This window comes from Phytophthora sojae (assembly GCF_000149755.1).
Source record: "Phytophthora sojae unplaced genomic scaffold PHYSOscaffold_2, whole genome shotgun sequence".
Classification (NCBI taxonomy): domain Eukaryota; phylum Oomycota; class Peronosporomycetes; order Peronosporales; family Peronosporaceae; genus Phytophthora; species Phytophthora sojae.
In genome coordinates this window covers 9,633,079-9,647,475 of record NW_009258116.1, presented here as the reverse complement: position 1 = coordinate 9,647,475, position 14,397 = coordinate 9,633,079, and the positions used below count along the sequence as shown (strand labels likewise).

At 56.1% G+C, this 14,397-nt stretch overlaps 5 protein-coding genes across 5 annotated transcripts; 4 read left to right on the top strand and 1 right to left on the bottom strand.

Annotated features, from left to right (window-relative positions):
- Positions 1-315: 315 nt before the first annotated feature.
- PHYSODRAFT_312107 (hypothetical protein) lies at positions 316-717 on the top strand (the record flags this gene model as incomplete). The annotated part of the gene is made up of 1 exon (XM_009522821.1): positions 316-717. The coding sequence occupies one exon, from the start codon at positions 316-318 to the stop codon at positions 715-717; it is 402 nt and encodes a 133-aa protein (XP_009521116.1).
- A 1,081-nt stretch (positions 718-1,798) lies between these two features.
- On the top strand, positions 1,799-5,953 carry PHYSODRAFT_326795 (hypothetical protein; the record flags this gene model as incomplete). The annotated part of the gene is made up of 1 exon (XM_009522820.1): positions 1,799-5,953. One exon carries the CDS (start codon positions 1,799-1,801, stop codon positions 5,951-5,953), a length of 4,155 nt encoding a protein of 1,384 aa, XP_009521115.1.
- Positions 5,954-6,101: 148 nt separating this feature from the next.
- PHYSODRAFT_478113 (hypothetical protein) lies at positions 6,102-7,319 on the bottom strand (the record flags this gene model as incomplete). The annotated part of the gene is made up of 3 exons (XM_009522819.1): positions 6,102-6,438; positions 6,535-6,909; positions 7,030-7,319. The coding sequence occupies 3 exons, from the start codon at positions 7,317-7,319 to the stop codon at positions 6,102-6,104; spliced, it is 1,002 nt and encodes a 333-aa protein (XP_009521114.1).
- A 1,237-nt stretch (positions 7,320-8,556) lies between these two features.
- On the top strand, positions 8,557-9,774 carry PHYSODRAFT_326793 (papain-like cysteine protease C1; the record flags this gene model as incomplete). The annotated part of the gene is made up of 1 exon (XM_009522818.1): positions 8,557-9,774. The coding sequence occupies one exon, from the start codon at positions 8,557-8,559 to the stop codon at positions 9,772-9,774; it is 1,218 nt and encodes a 405-aa protein (XP_009521113.1).
- A 366-nt stretch (positions 9,775-10,140) lies between these two features.
- Positions 10,141-14,341, top strand: PHYSODRAFT_312106 (hypothetical protein; the record flags this gene model as incomplete). Its single annotated transcript, XM_009522817.1, has 3 exons — positions 10,141-10,165; positions 10,608-11,037; positions 11,170-14,341. 3 exons carry the CDS (start codon positions 10,141-10,143, stop codon positions 14,339-14,341), a joined length of 3,627 nt encoding a protein of 1,208 aa, XP_009521112.1.
- Positions 14,342-14,397: the final 56 nt, after the last annotated feature.

Sequence of the window (14,397 nt, the reverse complement as noted above, 5' to 3'; positions counted from 1 at the left end):
GGCATACTATTTCAATAGAGTACCACCAAATAGTGCCATATATTAGAGTGCCGCTCCGAATAGACTGCCGTCGGTATCGACTTCCGCACGCTATCCTGCGCTCACCTGAGAAGTGGTAGATGATTCCCATCCAACCAAGCTTCGCTCCTCCATCAGCACCACGCTTTACCAGCTCATTCGTCAACATGCCAGCAAGACGGAAGAGCGTACTTTACCCAGGTTACCCAAACGACTGGCCAATGGGTGATCTGGGACTCTATGCGAGCCCATATTGCGAAGTCGGTGAAACAGCGCTGTGCTGAGAAGCAGGTTAAGATGGCAGTAATTCCTGGCGGTCTGACTCCGTATCTTCAAGCTGACGACGTGGGGATCTTCACGTCCTTTAAGGACAAGGTGTCAGTGCTCATCGACGAATGGAAGCGGTCGGACCAAGTCACCTACACTCGTGGCGGCAACCTCCGCCCTCCTACCATCGCGACGGTGGCGTCATGGGTGGCAAGTGCTTGGCGTCAAGTCCCAGACGACGTCGTGAAGAAGAGCGTCTGGAAGTGTGGGTTCTTGGATGACCCAAGCGACTGGCACATCAGCAAGCATGATGTGTACGGTACCAAGTTCCGCACGGCCTGGGAGCTTGACGGGACTGTGAACAGCGATCTCGACGAAGGCACCTGCGACGAGCTGCTGGACGCGTTCGACGAGGTCTGGATCGAAGAGTAGGCGCTTTGATAGTGGTGGCAGATAAACCACAAAATACATCTTGCTGGCATTGATGGTATAATCGTCTTGGGAGATTGTGTTGATGTAACCATTATCAAATAGAATGCCCTAACAAATAGTATGCCATCAAATATAGTGCCCTACTCGGCTCCAGAGGGCACTCTACAAGAATAGTATGCCGCATACTAATTAGTATCATACGTTATTTTTATAGTGTAGCTATATATATATATATATATATATATATTATCGGGCTTTGAAGAGAAATCAAGACTAAATCGTCGCAGATGGTGCTTCTCTAATGGTTAGAGAAGGCTGATATATGGGTTGGATACCCAGGTATCTACTTGTATTATATCTTGCAGATATTGTACGAGATCTAGTAAATTGGCTGCTGTCAAAGGAGTTTTTCAGCAAGCGGTGTCTTAAAGTAGGTGGGGGTGGACTAGAATCGTGGTCACCACGTCAGACTAATTATGAACATTTTTAGCCAGACTAATAAAGAAGACGTCAATTTTTGCTCGACACGAATTAGTCTGGCCCAGACTAATTTTGAGCCCAGACTAATTACTGTAGGCACTGTAGTCGATGCTCGTTTAAGAACGGCTTTGTACGTATTGACAGGCAGTGCAGTATACTGTAATGTGGTTTTACAGACAGGAGTGCTTCGTTCGGTGCAGCAGCCACGAGCCTCCGCACCAAAAAGGCTCGAAAGCGAAGGCGGGCTTCTGGAATACGTGCCACCAGCAACTCGCCCGCCTCGCCCACGTGGATCGTTAGCGTCGAGCGTTCGCGCCAACCGATTGGGCAGCCTTGACCGCCCTTGACCCGCTCGGCGCGCAATCGATTGCGAGCCAAACGAAAGTCGCGGTACCGCTCCCATACAAAAACCAAGTCAAGCGACTGACGTCGCGATGCGCCTGCACGACGCTCGCAATCGGCTTGCGAGCCACAACTGTCCACAGTCAACGCCGCTCTCGGACGCCGCGAAGCTCAACGCGATGAAGTTCATTACCCAACTTACCCCTTGGGCCGCAAGCGCAACACACAACAAGCAAGTGAGTGCATTTCTGAGCCGGGGATGGAGAACGCCAAGCCCAGTAGCAGCATCGGCGTCGAGAGTCTCACGTCCGGCAGAGCCATGATGGCCAACGGGCCCGACGCGCTGCACACCTTCGTGGCCGACACGTTCGAGGCTGCCATGGGCCGCGAGCTGCCGCAGGTGGAGGTGCGCTACCAGAACTTGAGCGTCACGGCCAACGTGGCGGTGACTGGCGAGATCACGGCCGACTCGGAGCTGCCCACGGTCTTCAACACCATCAAGCGCAGTCTGGCCAAGTTCGCGTGGAACAAGCGCGTGGTGCAGAAGGAGATCATCAAGAACGTCAGCGGCGTGCTGAATCCCGGTACCATTACGTTGCTACTGGGCCAGCCGGGGTCCGGTAAGACGTCGCTTATGCGCGTACTGGCCGGTCAGTTACCAAAGAGCGGCAACGTGGACATTGAAGGTGACGTGACGTACAATGGAGTGCCTCGAGAGGAGATCACCAAGCTGCTCCCGCAGTTCTCAGCGTACGTGACCCAATTCGACAAGCATTTCCCCAAACTCACTGTCCGTGAGACGCTGGAGTTCGCTTATGCCGTCTGTGGAGGAGGCATGCCCCAGCACATGGAGCAGAAGCTGAGCCTCGGCACTCCGGATCAAAATGCCAAGGCCATTGAGACTGCGCGCCACTACTTCGAACACTTCCCCGACCTGGTCATCGAGCAGCTCGGGCTCCACATCTGCCAGGACACGATCATCGGCAGCGGAATGCTCCGTGGCGTGTCGGGAGGAGAACGGAAGCGGGTGACGACTGGCGAGACGGAGTTCGGCATGAAGTACATGACGCTCATGGACGAGATCAGCACGGGTCTGGACAGCGCGGCGACGTTCGACATCATCAAGACGCAGCGCAGCATCGCTAAGTGTCTGCACAAGACCATCGTGATCGCGCTGCTCCAGCCTGCCCCCGAGGTCTTCAACCTGTTCGACGACGTTATGGTGTTGAACGACGGCGAGATCATCTACCACGGACCACGCGAGCAGGCTGTACCATACTTTGAGACGCTGGGGTTCAAGTGTCCACCAGGGCGTGACGCTGCTGACTTCCTGCTTGACCTTGGCACGAACATGCAGAAGAAGTACGAGGCGGAGCTGCCCATGAGAATCGTCAAGCACCCTCGTCTCGCTAGCGAGTTCTCGGAGTACTGGCGCGAGTCCCCTCTGTACGGCGACCTTGTGGGTGCCATCAACGCTCCTCACGACCCTGAGCGCGTGAGGGACGTCGAGGAGCACATGAAGATGATGCCCGAGTTCCGTCAGAGCTTCTGGGAGAGCACCAAGACTGTGACTGCGCGTCAGTGGAAGCTGACGAAGAGGAACACGTCCTTCATCTACGTGCGCGCGTTGATGACGGTGGTCATGGGGCTGATCTACGGCAGCTCGTTCTTCCAGGTAGACCCGACCAACGCTCAGATGACGATCGGTGTCTTGTTCCAAGCCACGATCTTCATGAGCTTGGGCCAGACCGCGCAGGTCCCGACGTTCTACGAGGCGCGCGAGGTGTTCTACAAGCACCGCTCGGCCAACTTCTACCGCTCAGCCTCCTTCGCCATTGCCAATTCATTGGCTTTGATTCCTCAGGCCATTGGCGAGAGTCTCGTCTTCGGCTCGCTGGTCTACTGGATGTCCGGGTTGGTGCCCGAAGCCGGTCGCTTCATCATCTTCTTGGTCATTATGGTGCTGGTCAACCTCTCGTACGCCGCGTGGTTCTTCTGCCTGACTGCGATCTGCCCCAGTTTCAACATCGCCAAGCCCATGTCGACCTTCACCATCGTCATCTTCAACCTCTTCGGTGGCTTTGTGATGGCCAAGAACGTGATGCCCGACTGGCTGATCTGGGTCTACTACCTCGTCCCGGACTCGTGGTCTCTGCGCGCGCTTTGCGTGAACCAGTATCGCGCCGCAAAGTTCGATGTGTGCGTGTACGACGGCGTCGACTACTGCTCCGAGTATGGCATGAAGATGGGTGAGTACATGTTGAAGCAGTTCGCGGTGCCGTCCAACCGCGACTGGGTCTGGACGGGCATCATCTACATGATCGGCCTCTACGTGTTCCTCATGGCGCTTGGGGCCTTTGTGCTCGAGTACAAGCGCTACGATGGACCGGTGAATGTCTTCCTCAAGCCGAAGGACGAGAGCAGCGACGACTCGAAGAAGGAGACGAATGACTACTTGCTGGCAACAACCCCCAAGCATTCCGGAACGTCCGCTGGCTCAGGGTCAGCCCCACACGATGTTGTGGTTAACGTCCCTGTCCGCGAGAAGATGTTCGTGCCCGTGACCATTGCCTTCCAGGACTTGTGGTACTCCGTTCCAAAGCCTGGCAGTCCGAAGGAGTCGCTCGAGCTGCTCAAGGGCATCAGTGGATATGCTGAACCTGGTACTTTGACTGCTCTGATGGGGTCCTCCGGTGCTGGTAAGACGACGCTCATGGATGTTATCGCTGGCCGCAAGACTGGCGGCAAGATCACCGGAAAGATTCTCTTGAATGGTTACGAGGCGAACGACTTGGCTATTCGGCGAGCCACCGGCTACTGCGAGCAAATGGACGTGCACTCGGACGCGTCGACGATCCGCGAGTCACTGACGTTCAGTGCGTTCCTGCGCCAGGACAGCAGCATCCCGGACAGCAAGAAGTACGACACGGTGAACGAGTGCCTCGACTTGCTGGACATGCACGAGATCGCCGACAAGATCGTGCGCGGGTGCTCGCAGGAGCAGATGAAGCGACTGACGATCGGCGTGGAGCTGGCTGCGCAGCCGAGTATTCTGTTCCTGGATGAGCCGACGAGCGGCTTGGACGCTCACTCCGCCAAGTTGATCATGGACGGCGTTCGGAAGGTGGCCGACAGTGGACGCACTATTGTGTGCACGATCCACCAACCTTCGTCGGACGTTTTCTTCCTGTTCGATCACCTGTTGTTGCTGAAGCGCGGTGGTGAGTCTGTGTTTGTCGGTGAACTTGGCGAGAAGTGCCACAAGTTGGTGGAATATCTCGAGGCCATTCCCGGTACGCCGCCGTGTCCGAAGGACCAGAACCCTGCGTCGTGGATGCTGGAGGTTATTGGCGCTGGAGTCAGCAGCACTGCATCCACCACGACGGACTTTGTCAAGTGTTTCCAGAAGAGTGAGGAGAAGCGAATTCTGGACGCGCAGTTGGATCGCCCTGGTGTGACCCGACCGAGCCCCGACCTGCCCGAGATTCTGTTCGAGAAGAAGCGCGCAGCCAACTCGTACACTCAGATGCGGTTCCTGGTCAAGCGCTTCAACGACCGCTACTGGCGGACGCCAACCTACAACATCACGCGGTTCGCCATCGCACTGGGCCTGGGGATCCTGTTCGCTATCGTCTTCGCCAACAAGTCGTACGAGACGTACCAGGAGATCAACGCCGGAATCGCCATGGTGTTCATGACCTCAATGTTCAACGGCGTGATCTCGTTCACGGGCACTCTACCCATCTCGTTCGCCGAACGTGGGGCATACTACCGGGAGCGCGCGTCGCAGAGTTTTAATTGCCTCTGGTACTTCGTGGGTTCTACCGTGGCCGAGATCCCGTACGTGTTCTTCAGCACGGCGCTCTTCACGATCATCTTCTACCCGTCGGTGGGCTTCACGAATGTGGCGTCGGCCTTCATGTTCTGGGTCGCCAACTCGCTCTTCGTGCTCATGCAGACGTACCTTGGTCAGCTGTTCATCTACGCGATGCCGACGGTGGAGGTGGCGGCCATTGTGGGCGTGCTCTACAACTCGATCTGCTTGATCTTCGCGGGTTTTAACCCCCCGGCGGCCAACATCCCGCGCGGTTACCACTGGCTCTACCTCATCACGCCGCAGAAGTACTCGATGGGTCTCCTCAACTCGCTCGTCTTCACGGATTGCCCCGATCTACCGACGTGGAACGAAACTACGGGCGAGTATGAAGGTGGAAGCGGTCTGCTGGCGTGTCATGAACTGACCAATGCACCGAGCTCGCTGGGTCACACCACGGTGAAGGAGTATGTGGAGTCCAACTTCGAGTACAAGCACTCGCAGATCTGGAGCAACTTCGGCTACATCTTGGTGTTCATCGTGGTGTATCGCGTCTTGGCGTTGGTGGCGTTGCGATTTATCAACCACCAGAAGAGATAAACGGGGGGAGAACAAGATTCAAGATAGCTAATAAATACAAGTTTAGTACCCAAAATCTGTCTATGAATATATACAAGATTGATTGAGCTCCATCCGAAATACTACCCCCCCCCCCCACGCACACCAACAAGTATCTATCCAGGCAGACTTAGACCTCGAGCGGCACCATCTGCTGCAAGACGCTGCACGTTCCGGATCCGGATGCCTTCCGCTTGAGGCGGATGTAGCCGTCCTCGCCCCAGTTGTCGCCCCACGAGTTGCGGATCTTGAGACTCGTCGCGTCGTAGCCCACCGCCACCACGAGGTGATCCAGCGCGCTGGTGTCGCAGCTCGACAGCACACCACCAGTGTACTGCTTCCACGCCTCGTTGCCGGCGGCCACCGTCACGACCGTCGGTCGCTGGTTGATCGCCTGGATGAGACCGGCCTCGTCGCCCTTGTCCAGAACTTTGTAGTCCTTGATGCCCGTGTTGGCGTTGTTGCACCTAGCGCACGACGGGACGTGGCCCTCCGAGGACGCGTACGGGAACGCGGTCTCACTGCAGAAGCCGCCGTTCTTGAGGATGTAGTCGAAGGCGTACTGAGGCGCGCCGCCGTTGCAGCCGTGGTTCTGCGTGTTGCAGCTCACGAGCTGCTGCTCCGAGTACTTGTGAAGGGACTTCTGACCGCCAGCGATGCATTGAGCCGACTCGACCGCTGCAGTCGCGGCGAAGGCCCAGCAGTCTCCGCACTGACCCTGGTTCTGGATGGGTGACATGCACGCCGACCTGCTCCAGTCGACAGTTTGCGTCACGGTTGCTGCCTCATTGGATGCGGTGATAGGTTTGGATGTTGGTTTAGTTGAGACCGACTGTTTTTTTGTAGACGCTGCCGGCGAGCCGTGACGTCCGAACGAGGGGCTGCGGGTTGCCGAGGTCGCTGACATGGCCGTCACGGGGAATTTGGCGGCGGCCATGCTCTCGCCCAGAGGAACTGCTTCATTGTTAGTGCTGGAGGTGAAGTTGTACTGGGCTCGAAGGTTGCGGGGTTTCGGAGTTGGCAGGCGCGTTGTTATGGTGGAGTTGCCCTTTGCGAACGAGTTCATGATCTTGGTGGCGAACTCCTCCTTGGTCATGATGGAGTAGACGACGTCGATGGAGAAGTTGGCGTGCGGGTTGGCGGCCCGGGCCCGCTCGACGTCCTGCTTGCTCAGGAAGATGCGCTGGCGCATGTCCTCCTCGTAGTCGACGCTGCTGCGCTCTTCGGACGTGGGCATGAGGCCGAGTTGGATTGCTTTGGCGCCGTGCTTCTTCTCCCAGTCTTTCCACTCCGCGTGGGTGGCCTCCTTCTCGGCGAGGTAGCGCTGGTAGTCGATACCCGCGTGCATCGGGCGAGCGGTGACTGACGTTGGCGCAATGGCTAGAGCCGACAACACGCTGACAGTCACTGAGATCACTGTCGACTTTTTCATGGCTGTCTGTTGTTTGTTGTGGATGATTGCAGTAGAAGGGAAATTGAGGAATGAGTTCGATTTCCCCGTTTGACGTCCAAGATCTATTCCACCGCGGTGTGCCCAAGATGAATGTCTATCTACATGAACCAACTGATTCTACACATGTAGTGCTCTGACTTAAATCAGTTCGAAAATGCAGCATGGAGTGGCGGCCATCTGCAGACACAAAGGTATGTGTTCGCCAACGCGAAAGCAGAGTTCTTAGAGACCGGATGCCATTTGCATGTGACGCAGCTTCATGCTGGAGTGCGCTCGTCTCCAATGAAAACGAACTAGCGTGCGTGTCATCCGTGACAATTGCAACGCACTAATTTGAGTTTCTATTGCATAGATGGCTGGAAAACTGTTGAACATGGTACCGATAATGCGCTCCACGGACAATAGGCGCTAGAGCTTTGGTACAGTAGGCTGTTCTGCAGCACAACTTGTGCAGCAGAATTGCACCAGCAATTCTGCTGCACAAGGCGTTGTCTATTGAGTAGGCGTTGTCTATTGAGTACGCCACCAGCAATTCTGCTGCACAAGGCGTTGTCTATTGAGTAGGCAATTCTGCTGCACAAGTTGTGCTGCAGAACAGCCTACTGTACCAAAGCTCTAGCGCCTATTGTCCGTGGAGCGCATTATCGGTACCATGTTCAACAGTTTTCCAGCCATCTATGCAATAGAAACTCAAATTAGTGCGTTGCAATTGTCACGGATGACACGCACGCTAGTTCGTTTTCATTGGAGACGAGCGCACTCCAGCATGAAGCTGCGTCACATGCAAATGGCATCCGGTCTCTAAGAACTCTGCTTTCGCGTTGGCGAACACATACCTTTGTGTCTGCAGATGGCCGCCACTCCATGCTGCATTTTCGAACTGATTTAAGTCAGAGCACTACATGTGTAGAATCAGTTGGTTCATGTAGATAGACATTCATCTTGGGCACACCGCGGTGGAATAGATCTTGGACGTCAAACGGGGAAATCGAACTCATTCCTCAATTTCCCTTCTACTGCAATCATCCACAACAAACAACAGACAGCCATGAAAAAGTCGACAGTGATCTCAGTGACTGTCAGCGTGTTGTCGGCTCTAGCCATTGCGCCAACGTCAGTCACCGCTCGCCCGATGCACGCGGGTATCGACTACCAGCGCTACCTCGCCGAGAAGGAGGCCACCCACGCGGAGTGGAAAGACTGGGAGAAGAAGCACGGCGCCAAAGCAATCCAACTCGGCCTCATGCCCACGTCCGAAGAGCGCAGCAGCGTCGACTACGAGGAGGACATGCGCCAGCGCATCTTCCTGAGCAAGCAGGACGTCGAGCGGGCCCGGGCCGCCAACCCGCACGCCAACTTCTCCATCGACGTCGTCTACTCCATCATGACCAAGGAGGAGTTCGCCACCAAGATCATGAACTCGTTCGCAAAGGGCAACTCCACCATAACAACGCGCCTGCCAACTCCGAAACCCCGCAACCTTCGAGCCCAGTACAACTTCACCTCCAGCACTAACAATGAAGCAGTTCCTCTGGGCGAGAGCATGGCCGCCGCCAAATTCCCCGTGACGGCCATGTCAGCGACCTCGGCAACCCGCAGCCCCTCGTTCGGACGTCACGGCTCGCCGGCAGCGTCTACAAAAAAACAGTCGGTCTCAACTAAACCAACATCCAAACCTATCACCGCATCCAATGAGGCAGCAACCGTGACGCAAACTGTCGACTGGAGCAGGTCGGCGTGCATGTCACCCATCCAGAACCAGGGTCAGTGCGGAGACTGCTGGGCCTTCGCCGCGACTGCAGCGGTCGAGTCGGCTCAATGCATCGCTGGCGGTCAGAAGTCCCTTCACAAGTACTCGGAGCAGCAGCTCGTGAGCTGCAACACGCAGAACCACGGCTGCAACGGCGGCGCGCCTCAGTACGCCTTCGACTACATCCTCAAGAACGGCGGCTTCTGCAGTGAGACCGCGTTCCCGTACGCGTCCTCGGAGGGCCACGTCCCGTCGTGCGCTAGGTGCAACAACGCCAACACGGGCATCAAGGACTACAAAGTTCTGGACAAGGGCGACGAGGCCGGTCTCATCCAGGCGATCAACCAGCGACCGACGGTCGTGACGGTGGCCGCCGGCAACGAGGCGTGGAAGCAGTACACTGGTGGTGTGCTGTCGAGCTGCGACACCAGCGCGCTGGATCACCTCGTGGTGGCGGTGGGCTACGACGCGACGAGTCTCAAGATCCGCAACTCGTGGGGCGACAACTGGGGCGAGGACGGCTACATCCGCCTCAAGCGGAAGGCATCCGGATCCGGAACGTGCAGCGTCTTGCAGCAGATGGTGCCGCTCGAGGTCTAAGTCTGCCTGGATAGATGTAGATGCTTGTGCTTGTGTGCAGTAGGTAGTCAAGTGCTCGGGTGGATTGGGTGGAGCTCAATCAATGTTTCGGTCTCTTCATTGACATATTTTAGGTCATACACGTAGTTGCAGTCGTTGAAGTGGTACTGTATGACTAGCGTGGGTGCACTTCTGACTCGAAAGAGTTCAGCTCCGCGTTCATGCCATTGTCGTCGCTGGCGCTCCAGATTCTCGCCACACCAACAATCTTCTTCTTCTTCTTCTTCTCACGCTCCACGGCAACAAAAGAGTGCTTTAGGCTTACGACGATGGGATAGCCGCTGGAAAGCCCCTTTGTGTACGCGTATTGTGTGCAACAAACACCTTATGGGGACACTCTCGGCCTCATACGGTGTGTGTTGATGCGTTAGCCTTCAACCTTTACCCCTCAGAGCCTCTGGCCTGGGCTGCCATCTCTTTCGGTGCCTTCCACCCTCCTCGTCCTGGCCACATGGTAAGATGGCCCCGTCAATGACCCAGTTTGTCTTGATCTGAGTATGCCCATACAAGTTCGAGACAATAACTGACGCGGAACAACTCGGCACTCCATTTCCACTTTCTCTAACCTGTTGTCATGCTGTCTCTAAGCAGCGGCGGCGCGTCCTCGCGGCGGCTCACGCGCCAATGCACGTGCGCGGCCGAGACGTCCGACTCGGACAACGAGAGCGACGCCGGGCTCAGCCTCGCGGACGCGGGCCGCACCGCGTCGGCGCCTCCATCGCTTAGAGGAGCCACTAATGAGGACGACGACCAAGTTGCAACTGGGGACGACGAAAATGGAAATGGGTCAACAGGGTCCACTAATGGGGCCGGTTCGCACGCGACCTGGGCCAAGTCGCTGTCGCTCCTGGAGCTCACGAAGGCCGTGCACGACCCGCTCAAGGCCTCGCAAGCCCTCCACAACGCCGAGGCGCTGCGCCAAGCCCCAGCGCTCGACAACGTCTTCTGCAGCTGCTACGACGTGGACACAGTGCTAACCACAGTGCAACGGAGAGAAAGGGGCCATTTCTCCCCCGTGCAAAAGCTGCTCTTGGAGCCCGAGTCCATCAAACAGGTCTTCGCGTACGCCACGTCCTTCAGCGACGAGCACCATCATTTAAGTGAAAATGGGGTCGACGGGGAGGCAACAGACCCAAATTCACTTAAACCGCACCCGGATAGGTATCGCCAATCCTACGTGGCCACGGAGATTATCCTCAGATTTTACCTAAAAGCCATGGCCTGGTACGGAGAGCCGAAACAAGATCCGGCGGAGGAAAATGGGATTAAATCCGCAAATGAAGAAGAAAATCCGACGAAAAATGGGCAACCACGTGCAACTCAGGACCGAGATTCAGGATCAGCACCGACTGTAAGCTTGGAAGGGCTGGCAGTGTCGTCCTCTGAAGCGCCTACCAACATGCCGACAATGGTGGACTTCAGGAGCAACGCTTCGACTCGAAAAATGGCGAGAATCCAGCGACTACGCGCCAGTATGCGGTTTGAGAGCTCCGGGAGCAGCATATCGGAGTTCAGTGTGAATGGCGATGAGGACGAAGAACTACTCGAAGATCCAGCAACTCGTGGATATTTGCTGCGACTTGAGGACTTGACGGCAAACGAGTGGAAGCGGATTTTTGGAGGATTGTTCCGGTTTTTGTGGCCGCTGAGGATACAAAATGGCGGAGACAACGGGGAAAATACTGTTGTGGATGACGAAGTGGAGGTTGACAGCGTCTTGGCTGCCAACATGTGTCGGATCACGAAGAATTTCGTCACATTTCCAGCGGTGCACAGACTCATTTGCGACGAGAACGATGATACCGAGAGAGAATGGCTGCTGTCGCGTCTTGCTGCTCACGCGTACAATCCGGATATTGCGTCTCTGTTGCATGGATTAATCCACCTTTCTATCCGTCGAGGGTTCGAGTATTTCCCGATTATCCGCTGCCTGCTTGTACGGATTGTGGAGCAAGTGCCGACGCGACTAACGAGGTCCATGTCCGCTGTTTCTTCCACGTCGACCGTGTCGTCCACATCATCAGCGTCGCCACGATCGTCGCTCGGTGGGTCTCCACCATCTGTATCACCGTCTTCGTTCTTCTCGTCCAAGACGGCGCCTTTGTCTCCATCGCTGTTTACGACACACACGACATCCACCGTACATGCGAGGATAAGTGGCTGTGCGGAGATTATGACAAAAATCCTCAAGGACGAATTCCCCAACACCTTCCGGTACTACATCCAAACGAAAATCCAGCTGGCTTCGTTCGAGAGCGTCGAGACTTTTGAACGCGAGCTTTTTCCTCCGCGGATGGCTCCTAGCGACCCTGCAATGCACCATAAACTCAAGCTCGCGGTGTTGGCCGCTTTGATTGAAAACTCTACGATTCTTGCGCGACTGGCGGAGCTGGGGATGGCTGAACTTCGTTTCCTGGATGCCCACCACATCAATGGCGTGTGCATCCCCCGAGTTCTGGTGATCGACATCTTGCGGCATGCGATTGAGTTTTCTTTGCATGATTCGGAGCAATTGGAGGTGTTTATTGCGCCAGTTCACCTCGTGTTAGATACAATTTGCGCGTCGATCAACTACCACCAGCACCTGTCGACGATATCTGAGTTCGCGGCACGTGATTGCTTCAGTGACAGTGACTCTGATGACGACGATACTGAGGACGGAGAGGACTTTGACTCGGTTGCCGGTGTGAGTGGAAAAGACAGCCCGAGTAAGTCCGTGAAGCGACCTGGCGCCGTACCTGCCCGAACGACGTTGTACATGGGGATCACTCCTCCTGCTCTCAGCTACTCCCCTCGATCGGGGAAGGCGGTGGTGAACCACCGACCTCTAGCATCGACTTTGCTCGTGATGCACGTGGTGGAATTGCTGGATGATGTCATCCGGATGTCGAACGATCGCATCGATAGTCGATTGTCGCGCCTGGATCTAGCCACCTCGTTGATAGATATCTTCGAGAAGTTCCCAAAGGCCAGCATCTTGCACTGCCGGTTAGTGAAGCTCTACCTGAATCTGCTGAACAGACCGACGACCAACGGACGCGTGAACAACCCGCTGCTGCGCAGTGTCTTCCGCTCGCCAGATTCGATCTTGGAGTTTATTTTGCAGAAGTTGCATGCAAACAGCTCGGGGCATATTTACGACGCTCACTTGGCGATTATTGGAGTCAAGATTGCCAAGATTTGCAGCTCGCCGACGCTCCAGCAGGAGCTTATCCGCCAGTTCTGCAACAACGTGAAGGGTTGGAACGATTTCGCTTCTTCGTTAGTAGCATCGCACTATCAGCAGATGGACGCGCTGGATGACTCGCTCCTGGGTTTGCAGGTTGTCACTGGAGGTGGACGAAGCGGAACCCCGAGGAAGCGCAACGCCAGCGAAGACGAAGTGGACGCCGACTTCCCGCTAGCTCGACCGTCCTCGTCAGCGAGTGAGTATCTCTCACGTGAGCTGGAGCCTTTCAGACGACTGCCGATGGAGAAGGAGGGCTTTGGCTCTTCGCACAACCTGGCAAGAGGCAACGAGGCCGTGCACCCGAGCGACATGTTCCAGAGCCGGTCACAGAGCAAGTTCCCGGAGTCAATCATCGACATCCTGCAGTCTGACGAGTCGACTTCATTTGACGTCGAAGAGGACGACTTCTTCGTGAGTGGGTACGCCTACCAGAAGCGTTCCAAGTGGGCCAAGGTGCATCTGAAGTTCGAGAAGGCCACATGCCAACTGACGTTGCAGGACGCCGCAGCTGCTGCGTGTGGGTCGCCGAGAAATGGCGCGTCCAAGGCGACTTCTCCATCGAAAGCCTCGATGCTCAAGCAGTTTTTACTGGCCCACAAGCAAACGTGGACGTCTCGACCCAAGAAGCTGGTGGTATGCAACGCGCGCAAGTGGATCGCGTTCGGCCGGAGCTTGAAGAAGCCGAACCGCGGAGCGTTTGGCTTCCAGGTCGAAGTATTCGACGGCCACCGAGAAGAAGACGAAACGCTGACGTTCGTCACGCGCTCGGATGAGACGAGGATGCGGTGGTTCGAGGCGATGCAGTGCGCTGTGACCAGGACGCGCACAGCGCGCTACAGCTTCAGCGACATCGACGAAGCGGCTAACACGGAGTTGGTCGAGTGTGTGGCCAAGAACCGAGGCGGCTCGTACCTGATGGTGCCGGACGTTAACTTACTGGGGCCTATGACGTCTGGCAGCTTCTTCATCAAGTCGGAGGTGCCGGAAGAGATGCCGTTCTGGGGGACGTACCATGGGGACCAGGGGATCATCAAGTACGTCTCATTATTTAAGCAGTGCCTGGATGTGGTCTCGGTCGAAGAGAAGAGCATTCAGGCTATTGGGTATTCCGTGATCGTGGAGTTCGACGCGACGTTCCGTCGGTCCGAGAGCACCGCGGACTTTGACGACTCGGAGCCGCCGGCAGTCAAGTGCGCGTGCACCGACACGTACCTGATCAGTGGGAATCAGATCATCGGGTTGACGCGCACGATCGCAGACTCGGAAAAGCTGCTGCAGCTCCTCTGTGACGATGAATAGAGACTTGTTATTGACTATTGCAACCAACCAACCAACCAACCAACCGACTCGTCCCT